The sequence below is a fragment of the Saccostrea echinata genome, unplaced genomic scaffold, assembly GCF_033153115.1.
Source record: "Saccostrea echinata isolate AGI-Se365-2 ecotype Australia unplaced genomic scaffold, CSIRO_AGI_Sech_v1 ptg000022l, whole genome shotgun sequence".
Taxonomy (NCBI): Eukaryota; Metazoa; Mollusca; class Bivalvia; order Ostreida; family Ostreidae; genus Saccostrea; species Saccostrea echinata.
In genome coordinates, this window is record NW_026889771.1 from 4689910 (window position 1) to 4717087 (window position 27178).

General features: G+C 33.3%; 1 protein-coding gene across 1 annotated transcript; it reads right to left on the reverse strand.

Annotated features, from left to right (window-relative positions):
• Positions 1 to 354: 354 nt before the first annotated feature.
• LOC133190654 (ankyrin repeat domain-containing protein 36A-like) lies at positions 355 to 25937 on the reverse strand. The gene is made up of 24 exons (XM_061326346.1): positions 25929 to 25937; positions 25624 to 25673; positions 24794 to 24882; positions 22916 to 23145; positions 20099 to 20148; positions 19628 to 19716; positions 18810 to 18892; positions 17594 to 17610; positions 17322 to 17365; positions 17042 to 17158; positions 16287 to 16839; positions 16100 to 16165; positions 15280 to 15546; positions 14979 to 15131; positions 12939 to 14815; positions 11619 to 11774; positions 10673 to 10837; positions 10382 to 10507; positions 10201 to 10308; positions 8901 to 9011; positions 7869 to 8003; positions 4436 to 4611; positions 4100 to 4190; positions 355 to 1216 (listed from the first exon to the last, which is right to left on the reverse strand). The coding sequence occupies exons 1-24, from the start codon at positions 25935 to 25937 to the stop codon at positions 1119 to 1121; spliced, it is 4860 nt and encodes a 1619-aa protein (XP_061182330.1). The 3' UTR covers positions 355 to 1118.
• Positions 25938 to 27178: the final 1241 nt, after the last annotated feature.

The following is a 27178-nucleotide window of genomic DNA, read 5'->3' on the forward strand; positions in this document are numbered from 1 at the left end:
TTATCATGGACCTGCTGTCCTTGAGATTTTTGAAATTAGCCAATTAAGAAGATGTTAAGAATGTGAAAAGGTTTACATAAAACACACAACTGGCACAGAGACAAATATTGGGCAATCCAATAAGAAATGCTCAATTGATCCTTTGGTTCAGGTGAGCTAAAAATGACTACTTTTCATTACATAACATACATAAAAATTCTTTTTTTCAGACATTAAATGCTTGAGATCTTAATGGCTTTTCTGGATTCAGATACTAAACCTTGAGCTATTTTGGAGATGTGAAAATGGGCAAAGAATATGGGAACACCAACACCATTTATGATGAAATATTTATTACATAAATCATAAAGCAAACATAGGTATATATGTTCTAAAAGTAGTCTCAGTATAAGCTGAGAAATGTGATTTATTTATGAATATATTACACAATATTACTCTTAATTGCCATGTTAATGATGAACACTGAATGAGGTACAGACATTGTATATAACCAGTTTCTTCTTATTTTGTGAACTACAGTAAGTAAAATTGAGAAAAAAAATCAATAACTGTTAAATGGCTCACTTGATTTTATTTAGGGCCAGAATGTGGCTGAAGGTGGTATAATATTCTCAATTATAGATTAGTGAAAAACCTGTTCCAGCATGTACATTTATCTACTTGTATGTGACATTAAGAAAATCATACTTGAAATGCTTTGCAGTTTTTTGCATTATGAAAGTAAAAATATGAAATGAATAAGATAAAAATCAAGTTTATCTTGCATTCATTAAAAGTCTCTCCTCCAAATTTTTGAAAGCTGCAGGTGCATACTAGTATATACATGTACATATGTATCGGTACATGTACCTTATGTTAGTGTATTATAACATTTTGTTAAAGCTGAAGCAAAACTGACAATACATTCATTTGGTACATCCAAATGGTGGTAGAGACAAGTTTATACTGGTGTCAGGAATATTTGACACTCCTTAAACAGCCTGCTGAAAGATAGCTTACAAGCACTAAACATGGCAGCTCCCACAATGGGCCATTGACAGCCGGGATAGACTAAGGTTGACAGAATCAGGTCTCACATATAGACTGTCTCTAACAATGACATTATTATGATAATTGTGTCACTCCATCGTTGAGAGATCTTCATTGCTGAACTTGTAGCAGGAAAATGTCAGGCGTGCTTCCTCTTTCCGCAAGTTCTCTATACTGTATGTATTTCCTGTTGAATGCAGAAAAGTGAAAAAAAGGGGTTTTCAGTTCATCTTGGTCAGTTTTTAGAAAAAGTTTGCTGGCTGATATGAGTGCAATTTATACTAAATGCAAACATACAATTTGTTGATCTTTAAAATCACTAATACATATCAGCATATTTAGTTTGATAAAAATATCTTGAATGATTTATTGAAAAAAGAGATAATCACTAATTTAAGAAAAGTAAGGTTATAGTCAAAGGAAACCTCAACTCAAGGTAAAAAAAATGTTGATGCAGTTGAAAAGTTAACATCAATCTGTATTAGCATATGAAGTTTGATAAGAATATCATGAATGATTTCTTTAAAACTGAGTTAAGGTATTCAATGTATAATGAAGGAATATTGAGCAATTTTGAATCATTTTAAACTAGTTAAATATGTATTGCTAGATAATGATGAAAGTAAAATGAACCAAATTCACATGACTGATAACATATTAGAAACTGACCATTTTGCATCGTAAACATTTTCAAGAGTTATCTGCCCTTGATGCAAAAAAGAAAATTTAAATTTTGTCAATATATCTGTGGTAGATGACTTATTTTATTTTATATTTTAATAAAGAGAGAGTTTATGCATATTTTCACAAGAGATTTGTATGAAGTTCAAATTACCTTTTAGAATATCTAAACAAAACCTGCGCTGCCCATAGACTTCAGTGTAAAATTCAAGGTGCAATTAATTGGACAATAATCAAAATTTTGTAAATTCCTTTGGTGGTGTACTTTTATTTGAAAACATCTTCAAAATGCTAACTTGATTAAAAACACTGGACAATTCATTTACTAGGTACAGAATATGGTCATTATACATTGAATACCTTAAACACAAATTTAAGAAAAGTGAGGACAAGGTCAAAGTAAAGGTAAAAAAAATGTTTACACAGTTGAATAGCTTACGTCAGTGTGTATCAGCATATTAAGTTTGATTACACTATCTTGAATGGTTTCTTTAAAACTGAACTAAACATCAATTTAAGAAAAGTGAAGTCAAGGTTAAAGGAAATGTCAAGGTCAAAAAATGTTGATGCAGTTGAATAGCTAACATCAATATGTATCAGCAAAGGAAGTTTGACAAAAATATCTTGAATGGTTTCTTCAAACCTGGGCTAAACACAAATTTAAGAATGGTGAGGTCAAGGTCAAAGGAAAGGTCAAGGTAAAAAAAAAATGTTGATGCAATTTCTTTGAAATTGACCTTTGAACTGAGTTAAATGCAATGCGCAGTGAAAAGTCAGACGGAAGGACAGAAGAGGGTCAGGACAAACTCTATATGCCCCGGCCATATTTATGGTGAGGCATAAAAAAGTTTTATGACATTAAAGTGATAATCCTGGGGATAAGCAATATTTAACTTGTAATAATTCTAACGGCAACCGTTAAAGGTGTTCCCTAAACAACTCCCCACTCCCTACCAGCTTCACTAAATCTGGCAATGCTTTTGTATTTTAGACGTACACTTTTTTTCATAAATATTTTATTGGAAATCCAATGCTTATATAAAAAGTTTAGCCAATCATATTTCAATGAATGTGTATGAACATGCTTTCTAGATTTCTCACATATATCCTTTCATATTGTCTCATAATATATTCTCCTGTGACGAATTTCAGAGTATTTCATTGGAAAATAAGAGAGATACAAACAATTAAGTATTAGCCAATCAGAATTCAGCACATGTGTATGTATTTCCTTGCATTCAGTTTTGATAATACCATAATGTAAGAACACATTAAACCGATCTATATTCTAAAGTCTGTACTGTTTTGCTGAAAACTAAGAAAGTTATAGCTATTTAAAGTTACAGGCAAATTTCGTGCATGGACATGTATTTAAGAATTTTTGTTTTATATATCAAATTGTAGAACCTCATGATATATATTTATATTTTACTTTCTCAAAACACAAGGAAGTTATTGAGATATAATTGTCCCAGCTAATCTGACCAAAGCATACATGTTTGATTGTGCTTTCATGCTAATTCAACCATATCATCTTGTCAACACTACTAAAATATTATATGTTTATATCCAGTTTGCACCAAAAACTTTTCTGCACTAACCCAGTTGGGCTGGTAACACCAAAACTTTTCTAGCCCAAATCACTTTTTACTACTCCCCCCCCCCCCCCATTCCCCAAGTGTGAAAAAAATGACAGTTTTATTTCAGTCCATAGAAGTCATTGACATTTTAATTCATACTGTTTCTTAACTTTGAAAAGTGACAGTCTCTGTCTCAACTTTTTCTCTGAAACCCTTCCCACATTTAACATAGTGACCAGGAACAACAAACTATAAATAACCAAACCAAGCTTAGACAAAAAAACATCAACTGGGATAAGAAAATCTTTGGGAAAGTCGTTAATGCTTCATTGAGATAATTTTTTAAAGACACAAATCTTACCTTTTTTTTCAACAATATTGATAAAAATAGACATATATTACTGAAAATTCCACAAGTCCTATTGGGCTATTGTTGAGCTACATTTTATTAGCCTGACCAAATTTTCACAAGTGTTCGGGCATCAAGCTAGTGCTTTTGGTGCACACTGTATATCCTGAGTTTAACAAGAGGCTCATGGGCCACAACACTCACATAAGTCACTATGGCCCTTTTGTTATGTCCCCTTGAAAGAGGGTGTGGCCCTTCATTTGAACAAACTTGTGAAAAGTTAATGGGTGACAACGGACAAATTTTGATCAGAAAAGCTCACTTGAGCCTTTGGCTCAGATGAGTTAAAACAGAGAGTAAAAACTGTATGTTCCCAAAAACTTAACCTATCTAAATCAATCTGTGCACACCTGGCTAAGATATACCGATAAGACTTGAATAACATTTGATAAAAATTTACCTTGTGGAACAAAAAACATGTCACCAGCTTCTGCTACCATTTTAGTTCTATGAATGGTCACACATATTTTTCCTTTTAGCAAGCAGAATACCTAAAAACAAGACGTTTTATTCAGTTACAGACTGCACTTTATCTTGGGAAAATTTAACGAAAGCAACCTATGACACATTTTCCTGCAATAATTTTTAACAAAGTAATGCATCAACTTTAATATAATTTTTAGTTCAGGTAAAATGGATCTAGTTCCAAATTTTCATATGAACACTCATTCATATTATTTATGTCAATCCAACAACACTAGTATAAATGCTTCATTTTTCTGGCGTTCTAACTTACCATGGTTCCACTGTTGACAATCTGTTCTGGTTTTGATTTCAGTGGCCTTAGATAAAGATTTCCCATCATGAACTGCCTCTGGTTCAATCGCAGTGACATGACATAGGGGTCAGTCGAGATTGGGTCATGTTTCGATGGGCCCACAAACACCTCAGAATCCTTAGAACTGAAGCATTCTGTTGAAATAACATGAAGTCTCTGGTGAGACTGTTGCTCAACAAAGAGAAAAGCTGCATTTGGACTTGTACCATTTCTTTATTAAAATGTTTTACATTTTCTGTGAAAAATGACCACACATTCTCCCTTAACTTGGACAAAAAGAGGCACATCATGTATCACTGTAACATTATTTTTAAGTTATTTGCAATTTTGATGAGTTTTTTCCCCCTGTTCATTACAGAACATAATAGGCCCGTAGAATGCAGGGGATCCAGGCCCCCACTTTTTCTGAGTATAGTATTTAGCTAAGTAAATTTTCCTATAGTAAATTTTCCCCTCTCCCCACTTTTTTGTTGCTGAAAGGTTGAGCACTGGTGAATTCCAGTATTTGGACAGTTAAGAGCCCTCTATACTGCACACTAAAGTGTTCTAATTTTGTGGTATTTTTATGCAGATAGAGTAATCTGCCCTTTGATCAAGAATAAAATAAATTGAAATGTACAGTTTATTACTTAATTTGTGATCATATTATGCATTCATAACATTTCAATTAGCCAAGATGAATAGATTGAACACTTCATTTGCAGGTATTTTGCCCACTTACTTAAATAAAGTGCCCCGCCAAAGCATGATACGCCCATCAAATATTGTTCAATTATCACGAAAAGTTTAGAGTGCAAGAAAATCAAGTCAACCTTGATACAAGGATTTCCAAGATTTTCCATTTCTTATAATTTTTGTTTATACATTTCCTGTGAGGTAGGCATTATAACAAATATTACATTATAGATCCTCAACTGGTAGTGTTAGAGCTTGACAAATGCCCATCTGCCCCCCCCCCCCCCCCCCCCCCTCCCCACACACACAAAAACAGTGACACACACACACATCTTTCATATTTGTGAGACATGATGCTCTGAAATTTACTAGTTGATATTTTCAAAAAATAAAATAAAAATAACATATTAAACAATATCAATTTAGTCTTAACAACTTAATCTATACCAATTTAATTTTAAAATAAAAGACTGGCCATCAAATGACATATGCTATAAACTGACCAGCAGTTCTTCTGTCTAACTCCCAAAGGATACAGATAAGAACTGCTTGATCAGAGATGCTCTAACAGAAATGATTGAGACAGCTAGCCTTCCTACACTGAACTCATTAATTAATCTTTAACTGGATGCATGTCCACTCATTACTCCCAAGAGATGAATGGATCTGCGCTATCTGCTTTGTAGTGCAATTAAAATGCATATTTATGTCATTCTGAAATTAAATTTGAAAACAAAGATATTTTTTTTCAATTTGTTACAAAGATTTATAAAAAGAAAAAAAAATTGTAATCTTAATGCAACATTTTTGATAAGGTTTCTGCTTGACTCTTAGATTTGTAGGGACTATCTACCATAATTAAAACTTTTTTTTAAAATACTTTTTTTTTTTTAGATTCAATGTCAGACTGGTTTTAAGCTGCAATTCATATGGACAATGGGCATGCTAATTCCAAATCCAATATCATAACCCCCCCCCCCCAAGTATAATTAGTTTTAATTAATTATTTTATTATATTATATCAAATTAGTTTATTATACAATATCAAATTAGTTTTAATTACTTTTCACCAAATTCATTTTAAAAGTTAGGGTAGCCCACAAAAACTATTTAATCCAACATGGCTGATTCCTCTGCCCAATTCCCAAGAGATATAGATAACACCTGCTTGATCAGAGATGCTCTACCAGTTAGCTCCTCACACTAAACTCATTAATTTCTCTCTAATTTGACATGCAATTTTCTGCTATCAAAGTTCTCCTTCACCAGTGCTTGATAATTACACCCATGGGAGAGGTGGAATTTCTCTTGTAACATTATATTTGTTATAGATTGCTGTAAAGTATATAATGAAAAAAATAAGTATTTCTTGATTTTAACATCTTTTTAATAAGAATACTGCAACACTTTTACATTTTTGGGATTGTGTAATTTAATAGTAAAAAGACCTAAGACCTTCATAAACTGCATAAACTGGCCAAGTTTGATGATTCTAAGTCTAATAGTTTTCTAGTTATAAGGCGGACAGGATTATTCCATATTTGGCCATAGCATCTTAATTAAAGGTCAGAACAACCTACTTTTAGTGCGCGACACACCTTCTACCCAAGAAGTATCAGCTGACAAAGTTTGATAATCCTAGGCCTAATAGTATTAAAGTTATGAGCCGGACACGAGAAAAAGCTAACAGACAGACGGACGGACGGACATGAACGCCATAACATAATATGTCCCGTCTAAAGACGGGCATATAACAAGTGATTTTTTTGTTCATCAGTACTTCACTGTATTTGAACATTTTTCCTGGGGGTAAATGCAAGGTACCCTTTGTTGAAAATGTGATAGATAAGCTCAATATTTACACCTTTAAACACCATGATTTTCTCAATGTCCAAAAAATCTTTTCCTCTAGTGTATAGAGGGTCCTTAAATAGTTTTTTTTTTTTTTTTTTTTTTTTTTTTTTTGCTTGTCAGATTTTTGGGGGAAGCCCCCCCCTCCCACTTTTGAAACCATTGCTACAGGCCTACATAATATACAAATATTGATTGGGGTTGAGAGCAGCATTGATAATGTTAGCTTCCAAGGGATGAAATATTGCATGCATAGAATGGAGGGCAATATTTTGGTTCCGGGGGCTAACATAATCAGTCCTTTCAGATAAAGATGGGGTCCTTATTCAAGCAAATGGAGGGTATAACAAAACACTCAATTATTGAGATTGGAATAAAATATGATTTGTTGGACCCATAAACAAAATATTGCCTTTAGCCTTTGGCTTCATGAAATTTTTTTTCTTCAGGTCCAACAATTCATATGTTGCTCTCATACACTGTCAATGACTGTATAGTGACTACATGTTGCCTAAACATGTACCAAGTCATATAGAAATACGACGAAAACTGGAGGAGTCAGATTTTAAAAGAATTTAAGAAATTAGTTTTTTAACAACCATAGTGATATAAATCACCAAAAACAGAATTATGAATCCCTGTATAGTGTAAATTGATAGCACACTCTAAAAATCTAAGCAAAACTAAAGAATAACATTTATATGATTTTTTGAAGAAAATTTTTTTTGAGTGAAAATCAAGATATCCTTAGATCATAATTATAAATTGTTAGGAGTTATGTACCTTGGCATCATCTACAGATGTATCAAGAACTGTACCTGTATCAAATACAAGAATTCAGAATAACTGCAGAAAAATCTCTTACCCATTAATACTTCCTCGTTATTGGCTGGATTTAACACCAGAACTTCTGAATCACTCGAGTCTTGTAGCTCAGGATCCAGATCTGTATGTACTGACAAATTTCTACGGGGAGATTGGGTAAACTTGGTCCTTTTATCTAGAAAGATAGAAATGAATCATAACCCACATGTAATTAAAATAATTTCATTTACCTCTATCATCAAATCAATATAATATTGCTAATAATTAGGGATGTCAATTCTGTCAATAATTAATATTCGAATATTCAATGAAAGTATTTGAATACATTCGAATATTCGATAAAATAAATAAAATCTGGTTTATTTTAAATATGCATCATCCTACTTTCATGAAAGGTTTAGCGTAGGTATTCTTATATTGGAAGTAAAATTGTATAAAGACTTTTGTAGGTGTACAATAAGGAATTCCATTTGATATTTGTCAATGTCTGAAATAAATATTTGATTTAAATGTAGAAAAGAATAATTTTAACAAATGGTACACGTTTTTATAGTAGCTCCAACTTAGGAACCAGTCGTCTTACCAAAAGCAGGATAGTCGTATACTTTTCTGATTTCAATACGTGTAATTAATTACAATTATCAGCCTATAATAAGAGATATTTTTATAATCTGTGATACAATGTTTTTAAAGTATAAACAAACATTTCCATAGACAATATTCCTAGGTAATTAACAGGTAAACTAATTTCCCGATAATGAATACAAAATTAAGGATTATGTACAACCCAAAATAATCAAGTAATTTACACATTTATTCTGAAATTGAGCCCTTAATTAAACAGGGATAATTCCAGCAGTGTTCTAATCAAAATTTATAAATCACAGTACTTCTTTTTATGAAATCTGAAAAACGCCAAAAAAACACCGAATATTCGAATCTTAAATTCATATTCAAATATCAACTCATAGAATGAATATTTGAATGTTCGAATATTCGTTGACATCCCTACTAATAATTCTAAAAATAAATTTCTCTCTCATGTATCCATCCATTTTGTCCTCATATTTACTTTCAGTGCGATTTTGGTTCCTTTTCTTGATGACGTTTTTCCTTCGTTTTGCTTCCTGTGCCAGCATCAGCATTTCAACATGAGATGGTTCTACTTTTACAATACCTAGACCTACAGAAACAAGATATCATTACGTAAAAGATTTTTGTTTCAGAATTAAACTACAAGGTACCTTTATGCTTGTGAAATATGTCACGATAATTAATTTTAGTAAATAAATTCTGCTGATAAAACAAACGTTTACATGTATATTCAAATATTCAATATACATGTAATCAGTTTTTATATATTTTTTCCTCAATTGTTAATAAACAAATACTACATATGTAACAGTATTTTGCAATCAATAACCAGAATAAGTAAACCAATCATTTTATTGATTATAAATCGATCATATCCCCATCACTATTACATGCAACATATTCATTTCCCAGTTTGCCAATACAAAACCATTCCATAACTGTATATTATTATACCTCTACTGTTATTACTCTATATAAAATTAACACCATAAAACTGTCTATTTCCCTGAGAAGATACTATTTCCCTCATCCGAGGACTATTCCCTGAAAAATCGGAGCTACTCCCTGGGACTACTCCCTGATGAATATTTATTTATAATTTTAACCAATTAAAATGAACAGTGGGCAGAGCGTTCAAGGAATCTCGAGTCTGTGATGTAATGTTATTAGCAATGTAACTATGACATCAATACATTTCGACATGCAATGTCAAAATCATACTGGAATTCTAGCAAAATGAAGACAACGATAATTCTTCAAAGTGTCAGTGAAATTATTTCATATTTTTAATAATTTTACTTTCCTCGGTATTGATGCATATACAAGTGCATAAACTTACAATATTTTTAATCACATGCATTTGTGATTTTTTAAATGCCTCTCTATTGTTTTAAAAAATGTCTGAGTCTCTAGTTTGATAAATCTCCCATGATTGTTTCGGTATAATAAAACAGTTATGGAATGGGTATGAGGGAAATATCAAATTTATGGTTCCCCTTGGCAGGAAACTATTTCCCTCGGCGGCCTCGGGAAATAGTTTCCTCCTTTGGGGAACCATAAATTTGCTATTTCCCTCATACCCATTCCATAACTGAACCTTCCATCAGCTTAATGGAATAAAACAGGGCATAAGAAGTGACCGATCTGCGATGATAAATATGCTCAAGCTGGAGTTGCTTGCTAATCTCAAAGATATTTCTCGCACACTTATACAGAATGTTTTACAGTAATTGAAGATGATTAAAAGATATGTATCATTTTTGCTGCTAGGAAATTACCTGATTTTCTACGTTCATACACAAGTCTCTCTCCTTTATACCAGGCAACTGGCTGACATCGAACTCGTCGTGACCTTCGAACTCCATCAGGGGCATCTTCAGGAAGGACTATAAAATGATAGCTAAACAATGTACAATCAGTTAAAACATGAGAATTCCTGATTATTCTGTGTTTACTTACAGATTTTAGGCTTGGGTGGCATCAACACTTGGGGTACAGGAGATTCACTTGTTGTTGTCTGAAATATATGGATTGGTGTTGCATTCATAGAATATACGGAATTCATAGATAGGCTCTGCTTCTCTCCTGAAAAACACATACAAGTAAAATTATTCCTGAAATCAGATTTAATTGCTTTGATAATAGTTTTTACAGAGGAAAGCATCTCTCAAATAAGTGAAAGTATATGCATGCAAGCATTTTCCCATCAAGCCATGCATGAGTTCCATTCACACAGTGTCATGGACTGACCTGATGTGTCTGGGCTGTTGAAGGTTTGTTCTTCTACCAAGTGATTAATGGTTACTCTTCTCTTCTTTCCACGGATTACTGATCCTGGTTGTTTCAGAATTGGGGTCAGCCCTGGAGCTGGAGAGTTCATAAAATCCATGTGCTTCCTCAATGTTACAGGGGTTTCTATTTAAAAAGTAAAGCTTAATATAAAGTTATACAACATTCATAACAGAGGGGGTTAGTGTGATAATATTAAATCATTTTTTTTCTTTTCAATATTTGGGAATTATTATTCAATTCATATATTTAATTGCATTGTCTAACAAATTGCAGGAAGGTAGGAAGGTGTACCATGTATACATAAACCAGAGGCTCTATGATTGAGCTCACAAAATGATCCCCTTCTCCTTTGCATTTTTGCTAACTCTTCTAATTTGTTTCTCCATTAGAAAGCTATGGACCTGGCAAATTTGAATTATACACTGTTCTGCTAGTGACCTTGAACTTGTCCAAATGATCTTGGGTCAAGGTCAAGACACACCCTCAGGTCATAGACAATCCTTGTCTCAAGCATGAGTTTCCAGTGAAGATATGGCTAGGACAGGACTTGTTTATTTTTTTTTTAAAAGTGACATCAAATTTGCCTAAATGACCATATCCACAAGTAAAGACACATTCTTAGATCCTCAGTAATTTCTGTGTAAAGTACGAACTCCAAAAGTTTCTCCATAAGAAAGATATGGAGCATACACAAATCCTACTCTGTTTTCATTCCTAGATGCATCATCCTTTCAGGGTTAGTCCATGTACAGTTTAGTTATTTTGTTATGGACTTCTTCAAATCTGGCCACTTAACATCAAGGAGAGCAAAAAAGTATGAAACCCTCTACCCATGTCCATATTTATAACATGATATAGAGTGTGAGTAATGTCAGATTACTGATTTCAAGAAAACAGGGCTTACTGTTAGATGACATCTGGTTAATGGATTCCTCTTTAACTGATGTTTGATTCCTGTGTCGGAATGACACTCCACTCTTCAGAAGCTCCTCATCAACCTGGTACACAGAAACGGGTGTAGAACCAAGGCTCTGTTTTTTGCTGACATTATCCTGGTTACCTGAAAACAAAACATTGTTATTAATCTATAAAAGAGGCTGTATATAGTAGGGATGTCAATTTTACTCTTACAGCTTAGTCGAATAGTCGGAGGCTTTAGTCAAACGATAGTTGAGTACTTGTTGAAATTTAAATTAATATTTCATGTCATTTTTCCTCTTTGTCTTTAACAGACTGCTAGCCTGTACAATATTTAATTTACGCTATCACCATTATACAAAGAATTATTGAATCGTTAACATTTACATAGTAATAAATACATGTATAATGTATGTATATAATACATGTATGATAAATACATGTATATGTATGCACTGTATTTGATTTCAAATATAATATTTACATTTTATCTATATACAGAATATCAAACGCTTGCATTTATCCTTTCTTTTCATGCTGCTAGTACTTGTACCTGTTGTTAATTTCTTACCTGAAGCCATTTAATGTCTTGACAGTGACCCGTGATTGTTAAACAATTAAAGCGTAACTCTTATAAAAACAAAGAGAGCTTGCGATAAATTTCAATTATGAGATTTTTTGTAAACAATCAATACAATTTTGAAATGAGTGATATTAATATCAGAAATAAAAATGCTCATAACCCAATTTACATGTATTTACAAATACGTAACAGCTGTTTAATTATCATTCATTAATTGATAGTTGCATTATAGATCTTACAGAATTGCAGATTGAAACTCTACAATTTGGATCTGACGGTTTTTAAAGTATGCCAATGCATGTTTGCTTAAAAAAAAAAAAAAAAAAAAAAAAAAAAATCCTTTGCACAATTAACGAAGACCGGTTAAGCCTTTCCCTGAGTTTCACTGACGAAAAAACTGATACGTTAATAAATGAACTGAGCATATCCATTTTTTTTTTTACATTGAATTTAAGATTTCTATTAAGTAACAAATTTTTAACGAATAACCGACTAAAAAAAATTTAGTCGATAGTCGGTATGGTCGAACAATAGTTGAGTACTCGAATATTCGTTGACATCCCTAGTATATAGCATCCATTAAATGATGCAAGATATTAATTTTTAACAAATGAAAACTTTTAAAAACTTTTGAGAAATAATTTATGTCTAGGTACTGGTATTAGAATTGCTCATAAGGAATATATCAAGGCACATTATGAAACAATAAAGTCATAATTTAACCTTCATCTTTTGGTGAGTGTTCTACAGCATCATTGGCAACTATGTCATCTAAATTCTCATCTTTCAGCTCATCTACATTTTCGTTCATTACTTTGTTTTCCTCCACCTCCTCGTCAATGACATCAACTGCCTGACCCCCAAGACTTTTACTCTTAGTTGTTTTCCTTTGACTGCCTTTCTTTTTCCTGGTGGGTTCTAATCCTACACTCCCTAAGCTTTTTGTTTTCCTTTGTTTTCTGTTGTTCATGTCTGAAAAACTTTCACTTTCATTTGCCACAGCCTCACTGGGCCCTGGACCATCATCCACATTATTCCTACCCTGAATACCTTCAACATCCTCCTCCTCAGTAACAGAATCAGCTTTACCTCTCTTTCCACTCTTTCTTTTTTGACTCCTCTTTGTTCTCTTCTGATCTGTCCCTCCCTGTTGCATACTTTTTCTCTGCCCCTTTCCCTTCCCTTTTTTGGTGGATGATCTTTCTTTTTCCACATATAAGTCATTGGGATCAGCATCCTCCACTTCTAACATTTCCACTTCTCTCTGGATTCCTTGAAGATTCTCCAAACTTCCAATGAAAGCTGAGTGAAGGCTTCTAGATTTTCTCATTGATTTTCTGTCTTCTGGATCTCTTGCTCCAATTAAACTAGATTTGTCCTTCCTTGAAGACATTCCCTCAGAGGTTCTGGTCTGGAACTTGTTTAATTTCTTTACACTGTTTATTTTTCTTTGTATTGAATCATTCCTTGTCTTAGCTTTTCTGGTTTTGTATCCAGAACTTTTGGACCTGGAACTCATATTATTTGTATCCAGTCCCTGCTTTTCATGGTCTTCCGTTAAAAAACTCTTAATAAATTGACTTGTATGAGCAGCCATATTTTCTTCTGGATCTATTACTTCATTTTGTTCATCTTCTTTCACTTCTGAAACATGAGACTTGTCACTGGATGATTTTCTTGACTTTTTAGTTGTCATACTTTGTTCTTTACTTTTTGCCATCTGCCCTGGTGAATCAGACATTGATACTGAATGTCTTCTACTTTTATTCATCTTAGAAGATTTTTCATTTACATGTGTATCAATATCTTCCTCATGGTAATAATTCACCTGTAGAATTATACCCTCTTCTTCTTCACTAATGTCTGTGTTTCTAGATCCTTTAAAGGAATTTTCTGCAGTGTCACTAAGTGATCCCCTAGACTTGGTTGTTGATTTTATTTCCACACTATCTATTGTAACACTTGACTTTCTTTTACTAGTAGCTTGTGGACTAAGCCTGACTTCCTTTTCTACCACCAACTCGGATTCCTCTATATCATTGTAAGCTTCTTTGTCATTTGTATCAGATAGCTGGGCATCAGAATTTCTATTACTTCTCCTGATTCTTGGCTCCAGTGATTTGCGGCTATCATCAGATGGTTTCCTCCCTCTAGAAGTCTTTCTAGAAACAGAACTTTTCTCCTTAGCTGCTTTTTGCCCTTTCCTCTTCTTTGCTGGTGAATGAACTGTTGATTCTTCTGTCTCCTCTACATTTCTCTCCTTCCTTTCACTGGGTTCTGATTTTTTCTTTCTCTTTCCTCCAACTTTAGGCTTTCCTCTCTTCCACTGTTCAATCTCAGTATTTGGATCTATTGACCTGTCTTCGCTGATATCTGATGCAGCGCCGTCCACATTCATTGCATTCAATAAAGCACTTGTCTTCTTCCTGTGAGATGTCTGGCTCTGAGATTTTATATCTTGTGTTTTATTGGTAACAGTCTGGTTCTCCCTTGTTTTCTTGTTCCTGAAGAACAAAAATTCCTGACTAGCATTGGATGCAGTTTCATCATCGTCGTCATTTGGGTTTTGAAGGTGGTCCTCTTCTTGGTTATCTTTTGACCTGAAAATTGAAAGAGACCGAATTGACAAATAGAAATTTCATTAAAACATGGCAGCTTTTTCAAATGTAAATGCTTATGTTTTGTGAAAAATTAAATCCCCATTTATAGAAAAGCATGTGCATTTCTTTTAATTTTGCATCAGCTTTTAAAATTGAAACTTACAATTGTGAGATAGCACTTGTTGATTTCTTCTGTTCTAGAGAGCTGTTTTCTGATAGGCTTTTGCCTCTTCTTTTCCCGGACAGCTGTGTCTTGTGAGAGTCAACCTGGGGGGTCTCAGCTGGTATGGAAGAGGGGAGGGATTTTCCACGCTTACTGCTTGTAAAAAAAAAAAAAAACAAATCAAAGTTTGATCATTTTTCAATATCTTTAAATGTGTTGGTAAATTCTTCATCCAAATGTTGTTGAAATATTCATGGGAAAAAACCCCAATTATTGTATACATTAAGAAACATTGTATTACTTTCTTCTGCCAGTTAGAGCTGAAATCTTTGTTTCTAGTAGCCCTGGCTTTCTCTGCCCTTGACTTTTCACCTCAGTTTGTTCATCATCTAATTCAGATGGAATTGATTTCTGCACTGTTGAGGTACTTTTTCTCTGGACACTTTTCCTGGCATTGGGTTTCTGCTGAGCCTTTCCATCATCCAAAGTAACGATCTCAATACTATCTGCATCACTGTCAAGGACAACTTCAGTTACATCACTTGGGATTTTGATTTTTGTGTCATTTCTGAAGTACATGTAAAATACCAGAAAAAATCACAAGTCAAGTTTCATACATTTCTATTAAAAATTGCTAAACATAAAGGCTTTGAAATTTTGCTAAATAAAGCATAAATGTATGCTGATTATCTATTTATTCCCTTGCTGGTACTATGAAGCTCACCCCCATTTCCAACACATGCCATATACCGGTAGTCTGCAGAGAGGTGAAATCAATTTATTCTTTTAAGAATTCACCCAGGGCTCAATAAGTTCTTATTGTTGACAAGGTCCTGTGCCCTTTTATTAGGGAATGTTACATAAAATTGATGAAATAGGGATGTATAGTTTTTGTGTTATCCCTTTATACATGAAATCATCTAATTGTAAGAAATAGTAATGCATTTATTAAATAATTCATTAAATTTGAAAAATTTGACTATTATTATGTAATTTTTATTTATTTTTGTTTTAAATTTATAGACTTATTCCTTGGGACAAACTTTTGCAACTGACCTGTCTTTATTAAAACATGCAGAAGTAAGATTTGCACAAAGGAAATTTAGTTGACAGCAACTTACTGTTTTTCTCCTAAAGCTATTGATGATTTCCGGCTACCATCACTCTCAGCTGCAGAAAATGAAATCCTGAAAATGTACCACGAGAATGAATGGCAGACAGAAGTCAGTGCTGGTACTTAAGGAGATGGCCTGCGTAAAACTGAGGTACAGTGTACATCTATAACTTTTGGCTAATCTGTATTCTTACCTTTTACGGGTTCTAAAGCTTGGAACCACACTGTTTGTTAAATCCTCTGACTTTGTGATAGACCCTGTCTTGTTGCCTCCAATATCCATATGAGAGGCCTTGGTTATCTCCTGAACTGTTGTTGGAGCCTCTATTCTGTTCTCAGTGGGTATTTCCACAATAGATCTCACCATGGATTGCATGTTACTTTTAGGGGTTGGCTCTCCCTCGGATATATTCTCATGTGAATGTAACACATGTCTCTGAATAGAGGAAATACTCCCTGACCTGTTTTTTGAATGTGATTGTAATGTCTGTCTCTGAGTGGAGGTAATACTCCCTGACCTGTCTTGTGATTGTAACGTATGGCTCCGAGTAGAGGTAATACTGCTTGACCTGGCTTGTGATTGTAACATATGGCTCCGAGTAGATGTAATACTCCCTGATCTGTCTTGTGACTGTAGCTGGGTCTTTGTGGCTGATTCACCAGTCTCTCCCTGTGAAGCAGCTGTGTAGGAGGAGTTATCAGCCCTTAATGATACCTCCTCATCCTCCTCTTCAGATTCAAATGATTCTAAAACAAGAGATAAGTACATGTACACAGTGAACTTTCCTTTCCATTTCAAAAATCCCTAATAGAAAAGTTTTTTAAAACCATAAATGAGCACTAAAACTGAAAACATTTAATGAATGAAATCTTAAAATTCTTTCAAAAATAGAATACACGTATTAAAGAGCATATACAGTTAGGACTTATGACAACTGTGAAGTACTACCATTATTAGCTGCCATGGACCGAGTTTGAGTGTTAGTGGGCGTGTCTACTTCCTCCCGAGTACTCTCAATTAGTGAGCTGATAGTTCCTGTCATCTGATCCCTCGATACTTGAGCTTCTGTTAAAACAGTGTAAGGCATTGCAGTTCTCATTCACATTTTTTTCTTATCTATAATTTTTATAGTAATAGTGACTTTGTATAAACTGGTAATAAAGCATCCACTGAATGATTCTAAGATGTTAAGTATTTTTTTTCTAATCAAGTAAAATAAAAGGAAAACCTGAATTTGATGCTTCAGCACTGGCGGACATGTTAGTGTCATAACTACAAGAAATTTCATATATAAAAGCATCAGCATATGAAAAGCATAAGATCTCAGACAACATTAAAGATAAACACTCCCTGATTCATGATCCACAAAAAAATATGAAGAGGCAAAATTTTACTAGTGAGACAATACACTCCTAACAGCAAAAGGTTTTTTTCTCATTTCAAACTAAACTATGATGTTTTAAAAATAAGGGATGACAAATTCCCTTTTTGTGTACTTACATTGAATGGTCTTCAATCTAAAAAAAAAATAATATAATCAAAAGAAATAAAACAATGAAATCAGTATTTAGTCCTCTCAATTTACTCTACTGCATTGTAAGGCACACTAATATAAATATGTAGAACAGGTTATTATGACAAAAATAAAAGCAAGTAATCATATTTTTTCATGATTTTTTAATTTTTTTTTCTCAAAAATAATCTTCAACCATTTTATCTCTAGCTAACAGAAGCAAACTGGATTATTGGGAAAAATTTTGATGATAATTTACATGTGTAAAGTAAATTGTACATTTTTGATTTTCCCCCCAAGAAATCATCATGATTATTTAGCATTTTTGCAAATGGTGCATTATAAGAAACTGAAAACATCCATATTTTAAATCATATTTAATGTGTTGCCAAACTTCATAAGTTATTTATCTAATTTTTCTGCAACATTTTTATTCAAAACAAATTTATTTACATGTATATATTTTCAGAAGTTTTCAAATACAAAGACAATTTCCATTGAAACACGCAGAGAATAATAGATAGTAGGCACGAAAACTAATACCCATGATCAACTTTACATATACCCAACATTTTATGAACTACAGGTAACTCTCGATCTCTCGAAGTTCAAGGGACCGCAAGAAAAGTTCGAGAGATCGAGGGGTTCGAGAGATAGAAAGTGAATAAAATCCAGAATTTTCAGTTCCGATCATCATTGTTCTACTATTATAAATACCGGAAGTATAGGTTGATAATGTCATTGCACGTTATCGTCTCGCTGTCAAGTCAAAATAAATAGTGAAGCAATTCGTTTATAATTTACCAATGATCACCAATTAATCATATCGACACTCAGATGCTCACAGATATAGTGTCATCTATGTAAACACGCAATTAATGCCTCCATACCCGCCCCAGGCGTTGAATGTTATCCAGATAAGTCCAAGCTGCATTAATTTTACGCTTGATTGGCGTGTACACACGTGCAATCACAACTTCGAGAGATAGAGAGTAAAAAACAATGAAATGTGTGTCACAGGACCCAGGTCTTGGTTCGAGAGATAGAGAACTTCGAGAGATCGGAAGTTCGAGATATCAGAAGTAAATTTGCTTAGTTATATAGAGGAAAAAAACAGGACCGGGGGTTCACTTAGAGAGATCGAGAACTTCAAGAGATCGGAGTACGAGCCATCGAGAGTCACCTGTATTTCATAAGGTTTACCAGTTTCGAGGGTTCCCTTGTGAAGTTAGTACTTGTCCTTGACAAACGGTTTGTCATCAAAGAGCTACTTAGACTCTCTGCCTCTGGAAGAAAAAAAAAATAAATGACTAGAAATATGTATTAAAGACATGAATGCCCCATAATGTCATATGTCAGAAAAGTATGACACAGTTGAATAGCTCATAACAAAGTGACTCTTTGTATTAAGTTTTGATGAAAATAAATTGAACACTTCCTTTGAAATTGAGCTAAATATAAAAGGAAAAATGAGGTCAAGGTCACAGGAAAGGTCAAGGTGAGAAAATTATAACACAGTTGAATAATTCCTACTATGTGTATCAGCGTTGAGTTTCAATAAAAAATCTTGAATCATTTCTTTCAAACTGAGCTTAACACAAAATAGAAATAGCGAAGTCAAGGTCACAGGGAAGATCAAGAACAGAAAATTATGCCAAAGTTATGTAGCTTTCCCCAAATATGTATCAGTGTATGAATTTTGGATAATATACATGTATTTTGAACAGTTCCTTTGAAACAGCTAAAAGTAAAATGTGACAGATGATGGATAGATGGAAGAAAGATGGACATGACAAAGATATTATGCCCTGGCCATATTCATGGCAGAACATGAAAAAAATAAAAATATCATTTATCAGCATTTTAAGGTAACTGTTGAATTTTTATAAAGGCTAATAAATATAATCAAGAGGAATTAAAATTTATTTCTGATGAGGTGTCTAAAACATTTAACAATGCTTGCACAGTTGATAAAAAGAAACATTCAAATGTGTATTATTCTGAAATACATGTATATGTACCTGATTCAGAGAGAAAATCCTCAAATATTTCATATCCCTCTTCATCCACTCGGATAATTTTCCCCTCTGTCAAGTCCTTCCCTGTACGTCTACAAAATACCAGTATATTATCATAATTTTTATCCAAAATTTGATTTTAATTACCTGGTATCTGATTCATAAAATGTATTTACTAGTGTATTGAATTTTTCTTAAAGGAACATGATAAACATGGCTGACTAGCAGTATAGACTGTTTCCCAATAACTGGTACTGCTCTTTGCAAGGAAATATGATATAACAGCAATTTTGTTTGATAAATTTCATTTAAATAAATGTACATGTATATATGGTAACTAAAATTTGTCAAACTGTACTAATTTGCCCTGCAAAAGAGCAGTACCAGTAGTTTTCATGAAAGGGCTAATTCATCACACTAAACACTGAACAGTTACTGGTAAGTACAATACAAACTAGTTCATTTAAATCTCACCTGCCAATGTTCTTATTTCTTAACCAGCCTACTGGATTGGTGTCTGAAGCCTACAAATGATATCATTTGAATCTTTTTTAGATTCACACATGAAGAAATGTAAACAGAAAATCTTTTACTTTGGGTGAATTTCCACCAAGTACAGTGAGAATTAACTACATGTACTATAAATATCATTTTTAAAGATGCATTTTTTAAAAAAAAAAAAAACTCTGTTTGTGGCATAAGGCCTAAAACAAGAGGCCCAAGGGCCTTGAATCGCTCTTCTGATAAACTGTACAACCTATCATTTCTACTGTAGATTCCTAATTATACGCGAGGAATAAATTGTCACGTAATTACGCGAGAAGCACCACTCGCGAAATAAAATTACTCGCTTTTATTTTTATGGTGCTTTAATGTATGTAAAATCTCTAGATAAATCACCCATTCGCGAATTATTGTTCTCGCGGTTTGACGCACTTGGGCCACTTCGCGATATTAAGTACTCGCGTAAAATAAGGAATTTACAGTATTTGAAGCCTCTACGTATCCTGTATATTTAGATAAACCCTTGAAATTCCAGTTCACATTCTGAGAACCCAAGATGATTCTAAGCCAATTAGTACCTGAGAGTTGGTCATGGTGACCTACTTATCACTTGTCATTCTCTGAGGACCCATCAACTAAGTTTGATGATTCTAAGCCAATTTATACCTAAAATGTTTTTTTTTAAATTATAACCATAAAATTTTATAAGTAGGTCAAAGTGACCTACTTTTCAGTTGTTGTACTACAAGGACCCAAGATGCATCAACTGAAAAAGTTTGATGATTCTAAGCCAATTAGTACCTGAAATATTTAATTAAAGCCATAAATTTTCAAAAGTAGGTCACAGTGACCTACTTTTCAGTCAACCTACTCCGAGGACCGAAGATGCATCAACTGACAAATTTTGATGATTCTAAGCCAAATAGTACCCTAAAATATTAAATACAGCCATAAAATTTCAAAAGTAGGTCACAGTGACCTACTTTTCAGTTGTCGTACTCCAAGGACCCAAGATGCATCAACTGACAAAGTTTGATGATTCTAAGCCAATAAGTACCTGTAAAGCCATAAATTTTCAAAAGTAGGTCACGGTGACCTACTTTCTAGTTGACCTACTTCGAAGACCCAAGATGCATCAACTGACAAAGTTTGATGATTCTAAGCCAATTAGTACCAGTAATATTTAATTAATGCCATAAATTTTCAAAAGTAGGTCACGGTGACCTACTTTCTAGTTGACCTACTTCGAAGACCCAAGATGCATCAACTGACAAAGTTTGATGATTCTAAGCCAATTAGTACCAGTAATATTTAATTAATGCCATAAATTTTCAAAAGTAGGTCACGGTGACCTACTTTCTAGTTGACCTACTTCGAAGACCCAAGATGCATCAACTGACAAAGTTTGATGATTCTAAGCCAATTAGTACCAGTAATATTTAATTAATGCCATAAATTTTCAAAAGTAGGTCACAGTTACCTACTTTTCAGTCGACCTACTTCGAAGACCCAAGATGCATCAACTGACAAAGTTTGATGATACTAAGCCAATAAGTACCTGAAATATTTAATTAAAGCCACAAATTTTCAAACGTAGGTCACGGTGACCTACTTTTCAGTCGACCTACTCCGAAGACCCAAGATGTATCAACTGAAAAAGTTTGATGATTCTAAGTCAATTAGTACCTGAAATATTTAATTATAGTCATATATATTGAAAAGTAGGTCACAGTGACCTACTTTTCAGTTGACGTTCTTTGAGGACCCAAGATGCATCAACTTACAAAGTTTTATGATCATAGGCCTTAAAATGTCCAAATTATGCCTCTAAAATGCTTTGAAATCAAATGCCTGCAAAGTTCAAAAAGTAGGTCACTGTGACCTACTTTTTAATAAATATGTTTTATGGCCCCAAGATGCATCATCTTACAAGATTTAATGATTCTAAACCTCTCGGTATTCGAATTAATGGCCTTAATTGTTTTGAAAAAGATTAGCCATAAAATTCAAAAAGTAGGTCAAGGTGACCTATTTTTTAGTTGACGTAGTTCGAGGACCCAAGATACATCAACCGACAAAGTTTGATGATCATAGGCCTTAAATTGTTCAAAATATGCCTCTAAATCATTTTGAAAAAGAATGGCCGCAAAATTTAAAAAGTAGGTCATCATGACCTACTTTTGAGTCAACATGATATGAGGTCCTTAGATGCATCAACTGACAAGATTTGATGATCCTAGTCCTTATAGTAAGCAAAATATCAACATTTTAATAAAATGTAATTTTTGGTCAACTTTGAAGTGACCTTGAGACCACGCCCTTTGCCCAAGGGTAAAACCCCGTGCAAATTTTAATCTACAACATATCCTCATCCTTTTGTGTAAGTTTGGTGATAATCTGCCCTGTGGTTCTTGAGAAGAAGATTTTTTAGCAACCAGTACTTTTGTTTCTATTTTCCTAATTATTTCCCCTTGTTTAAGGGTCACAACCCTAGTTTTAGTACAAACGGGAGCCCTTGGGCCAAGGATACCCTGTGACAAATTTGACAATAATTGGCCAAGGGGTTCTTGAGTTATGGCCCATATTCTAAAAAGTTTACGCACACCGCACGCCGCACAAATGGCCATAGCATTAGCTCTTTGAGCCTTTGGCTCAGAAAAGCTAAAAATTAATAACAAAAGTAATTCAATCAAGTGATCAACCAACTTAAATAACCCTTTAGTGTTTTTTACAACATCATCAATGTGTGTTTTTTTTTTTTGGTTTTGTTTATATTTTTTGTTTTACCTGGCTATTAATAATCGAGGAAATCCCCAATGTATCCCCATTTATCTGTGACAGTGCCCCTCCCCTGGATGCCTGACTGAGCATGGAGGAGTAGGCTGTTGAATGAGAGCAGGGTTGTGAAAGGCTGGGTCCCTTTACTGCAAGCTTTGGTCTGTGAAGGCGACTTGGCTTGTTTTCCTTAAGCAAGGAAGCATTTTCAAGTCTTGAAAGTTCAGAGGTTGTCTCTGCCTCTGCAAGAGAAAAAAAAAATATCTAGTTTTGTACTACTTTGTTTGTTATTTTTATTGCTTACATTTCAAAAATTTAAATGCCTTATCAAAGGGAAACGGGGGATATTTTGTTCCAGTTTCCTGAAAATGCTTTGAAGCTTTACTGGTTAAAATGCGCATTAAGGACATTGGCAAGGTTCCTGGATATCATATAGAATTTTTCAAGAACTCTTGTGTAGGTTTAAATGTACTAAACAGGCTATATTCTGGATCGTTTAACCTACCAATCCAACCTTCTTTTTTAGATTTTGTCAAGTCAGTGTTTTTACAATTCTCAATGCATTTCCTATGTAAAATGTTGATAAAAGGGACCTACATAATTTTTCACCATAATATTTTTCCAAAACCCACTTATTTCATACAGTTTTTGTATTATATACATTACTGTATCTTCATTTCCTATGACTTCCAGAAATTTTGGCTGAAAATTTATATATATCGTAACATGACTTGGATATACCGGCACAGTTCATTATTTCTGAGTTGCTTCCCTTAACACCTAAAATTGATCAAGAGACTGGTTGATCGTTTTTATCATGTAATTGACTGAATTGATTGAAACAAATTGTCATAAAAATATAGGCATGGTGTTATTTTTATTTTTCATTCGTAGTTACTAAATGCTGCTTCCTTCACACGACCTAAGAACTGTTCTCAGTCGGCTACCTTTCAGCATATGTCACATCTTTGCCCTTCCCAGCATACTGAGCATAACTATGGTAAATGACAACCTAGTGGCTCTTTGTCCCTGAATACAATGTACAACAAAGCCATTACTACTTTCCTTTCGTGCTGTATAGATGATTCTACCTGTTGAAGAAAGTACACGTGCTTTTATTTACCTCTGTAACATACGCTCTATTGGTTTCCACCGCTTAGAGAATTCTACACGGGAGATCACTCTCAATCACTATTTTATAAGTGAAAAAAAAAACATGTATTAAACCTTTTTTCTCCGGAAAACCCTGACTTGCCAATGTCCTTAAGGAGACAAAGCGAGTCATAATCCTATATTTCCTGTATTACATTTGAAACATAAATCAAAAGATTTATCAAAAATATGAGTATAGCAAAGTTTTGACGAACTCAGCTGCATTGTACAATATATGAGTACCAGAAAAACAGGTTATATCAACCATATGGTTGTTATTGTCTAATAATGTGACTTTTATTTGAAGCATTCAGCTCCAATATAAACATGAAATTGGAACATGCATAGGTAGCGAATATGTTATGATTATCTCTATCCCAGATTCTGTCAAAATGCTTGGTCTATTCCACGTCTATGGTGACTGGTAGTCTTGTTCATGGTTTCTATCAACATGTACAAGCCAAAAAGAAAAAAAAATGTCTCAATTATTTTCATTTTTGAACATTTTAGTTTCTTTAATTTACCTTTCAGAAGATGATTAATGAGCACTGAACATCGTAATCATTATCTTTATTTTTGATCCATATAATCTTTCACAGTAAAATATTTTAAGCATGACAATGAATTTCAAAAACATCAGATTTAACTTAATTGTGATCATACATGTATTAGAACATGTAGAATATAGGCATTAAATTACATGAAGAAAAAAAACACTGCTCCATAAAATGCTCTTACCCGATTCTGATAAGTAATCCCTAAATTCTTCAAACCCATCAGCATCTTTCCTGATGGTCTTTCCAGCTGTGGTATCAATTCCGGTTCTCCTGCAAGAAAAAAAAAAACAGTATTGCTTTTGCAAAATCATTTAGAATGTTTGAAAAATGTACTTGATATGAGGGTCATCGAAAAAATACATAGATAATATAACCCTCTGTCATATTATTTAGAAAAATTAAAGATTATCATATGTAAAAACAATTTATTTTGTAATTGTTTAAGTTTCATTCAATTTCATAAAAAAGAATTCTTGTTACTTTATTTTTTTAAAATCAATGTTTTGTAATCAACTATTGAAGTAGCATAATAAGTAAATTTGTCAGCTGTACGTGTTTTCAGTTTTTACTACATCCAGACCTGGGGTAATAGTAATGTGTAATGTAGCTTTTCATGTCAGACGTTATTAATCCTTTTGACCAAATTTTTACTTATTAATGGTTTCTCACAAACCATCCATCATTCGTAACGTACTATAGATTCCTTATTTTCTGCAAATACTTATTATATTGCAAAATGACCCATAGAATCATGAGAACATCAGACCATTTTGTTTACATTAGATTTTTCAGTCTGACAAAATTTGGTTTGGTCCTGTGTGTCCCTGTGTGAATGTTCTGTGTGACCCAAAAAACTTTCGCACAGAGTGACAGACTGCTGAATCTCAGCTGAGATTACCTTGGCAATCAACGACAGAAATTTTGTGTTTACCATCGTCCACAAAAAATCAAAACTAAACTTTTGTGAAAAGAAAAATCTATTCTAGTTTGATTAAACTGAAATATACTTACCATCCATATTGTCTGTTGAATGGATTTACAAAACGCTTTTTGTTGGGTTTCTGAAAGAATATAAATTATAACCATAACAGAGTTTTATCAAACATAACAAATCTTTCAAAAGTTATAGCAAGGTCAATGTATTTTTAAATAAAGACATGGAAAAAAAACTGTTTTCCTGTATAAATGCCTTTCAATTTTTAAATCATTTATGAACGTCAGTTTTCTCTAGCAAAAAGACAACTACAGGTAGCACTGCTAGGGTAAACTGGTATTCTATACAATTTAACCATTAATAACAGAAGTAGTAGTCTTACTCTTGGCATCTCCTTCAGTGCGACACTGCTTTAACCTTATATTGGAGTCGGTATTTTTTTTCAAGATTTCATTTTTTCCGCCATTTTTTCTGTTTTCAAATATAAAGCACTGAATATAGCATAGGAATAACTAATTCCGAATAGAATAAAATTTTCCACTTACATGTTATTTTCTGTATATAAAAATAGACTTGGATTGTCTTTTAGGTCCTGTTAATTATTTATTATGTATTTTCAAGAGTTTTTTTTTTTTTGAGAAAGATCTAGAGAGAAAGTTTTTTTTTGTTAGCCATGCTCATTGCTCTGTAAATGAGCCCGGCCCGGCTCTCTATACTTCTTTGATTATCTATTTCGTGAAAATCAAAGTCATTTTGACGCTTAGCATACCGCGAACTTTTGGAAGTTGAAAGTAGGTATACTAGGTAATGTTTACAGCTTTTGCTTTGACAATTTTTTTGTCTACTTTCAAATTTATCAATGTAATAGATTGTAAGCTACAAATATGAAGAATTCTCAATTATTTTGAAACCGACACTAACTTTTCGTTCAGTCACAGAGGGCCTGTATAACTGCAGAGTTATAGAATAAGTTGTTTTCAGTGTATGTTTTATGCGGAATATAATAAAAAAAAAAACCCTAATGTAATTTTCCACTTAGTTTCACTGTAAATTTATATCCCATTTGACAGTTCTCAACTTCTATCCAAACATTTGAAACATCGGTTAAATATAAAGAGAGTTCAACAGTGTTCAACACACTGCTTTTTTTTTTTGGTTTAAAATACAAGCAAACAGTATACAGATAAAGTACACAAGATTTTTTGCTTTTTCTTAACACTTTTTCTGTATTGGTTAAATGGTCTTATTTCCAAGCATACAAATGTGAATGGATAAAATGTTTTGTAAATACATGTATTATACAATACATTTTATAAGTAGTATTATATTTAATTTGATGAATAAGAAAAGGCATATAATGTCAGATGATGAAACCATTTCAATGAATGTCAGAATTTCCATGTAAGAATCATATGAGTGTCTGAGCAACTGGCCCAGAGCCAAAATAAGAGTTTGGGTGAAAAAAAAGATAAAGATATTTTAGTATTCAGATTCTATGTGAATAGCAAATTCACATCCCACTTACCGGTAATATTTTTCATTGGCACCAGTGTTGTGAGAGGGAAATTACTGAAAAAAGATCTTGTTATCATATTACATGGTCATCTTATAATGTAAACCATCTTTTATTCG

What these genes read in the sequence shown, in the direction of transcription:
- LOC133190654 (XM_061326346.1), bottom strand. An exon ending in TGCTGAAGCATCAAATTCAG is followed by an intron (nt 17,159 to 17,321) that starts GTTTTCCTTTTA and finishes CTGTTTTAACAG; the next exon opens with AAGCTCAAGTATCGAGGGAT. An exon ending in GAACCAAAATCGCACTGAAA is followed by an intron (nt 8,004 to 8,900) that starts GTAAATATGAGG and finishes CTATCTTTCTAG; the next exon opens with ATAAAAGGACCAAGTTTACC.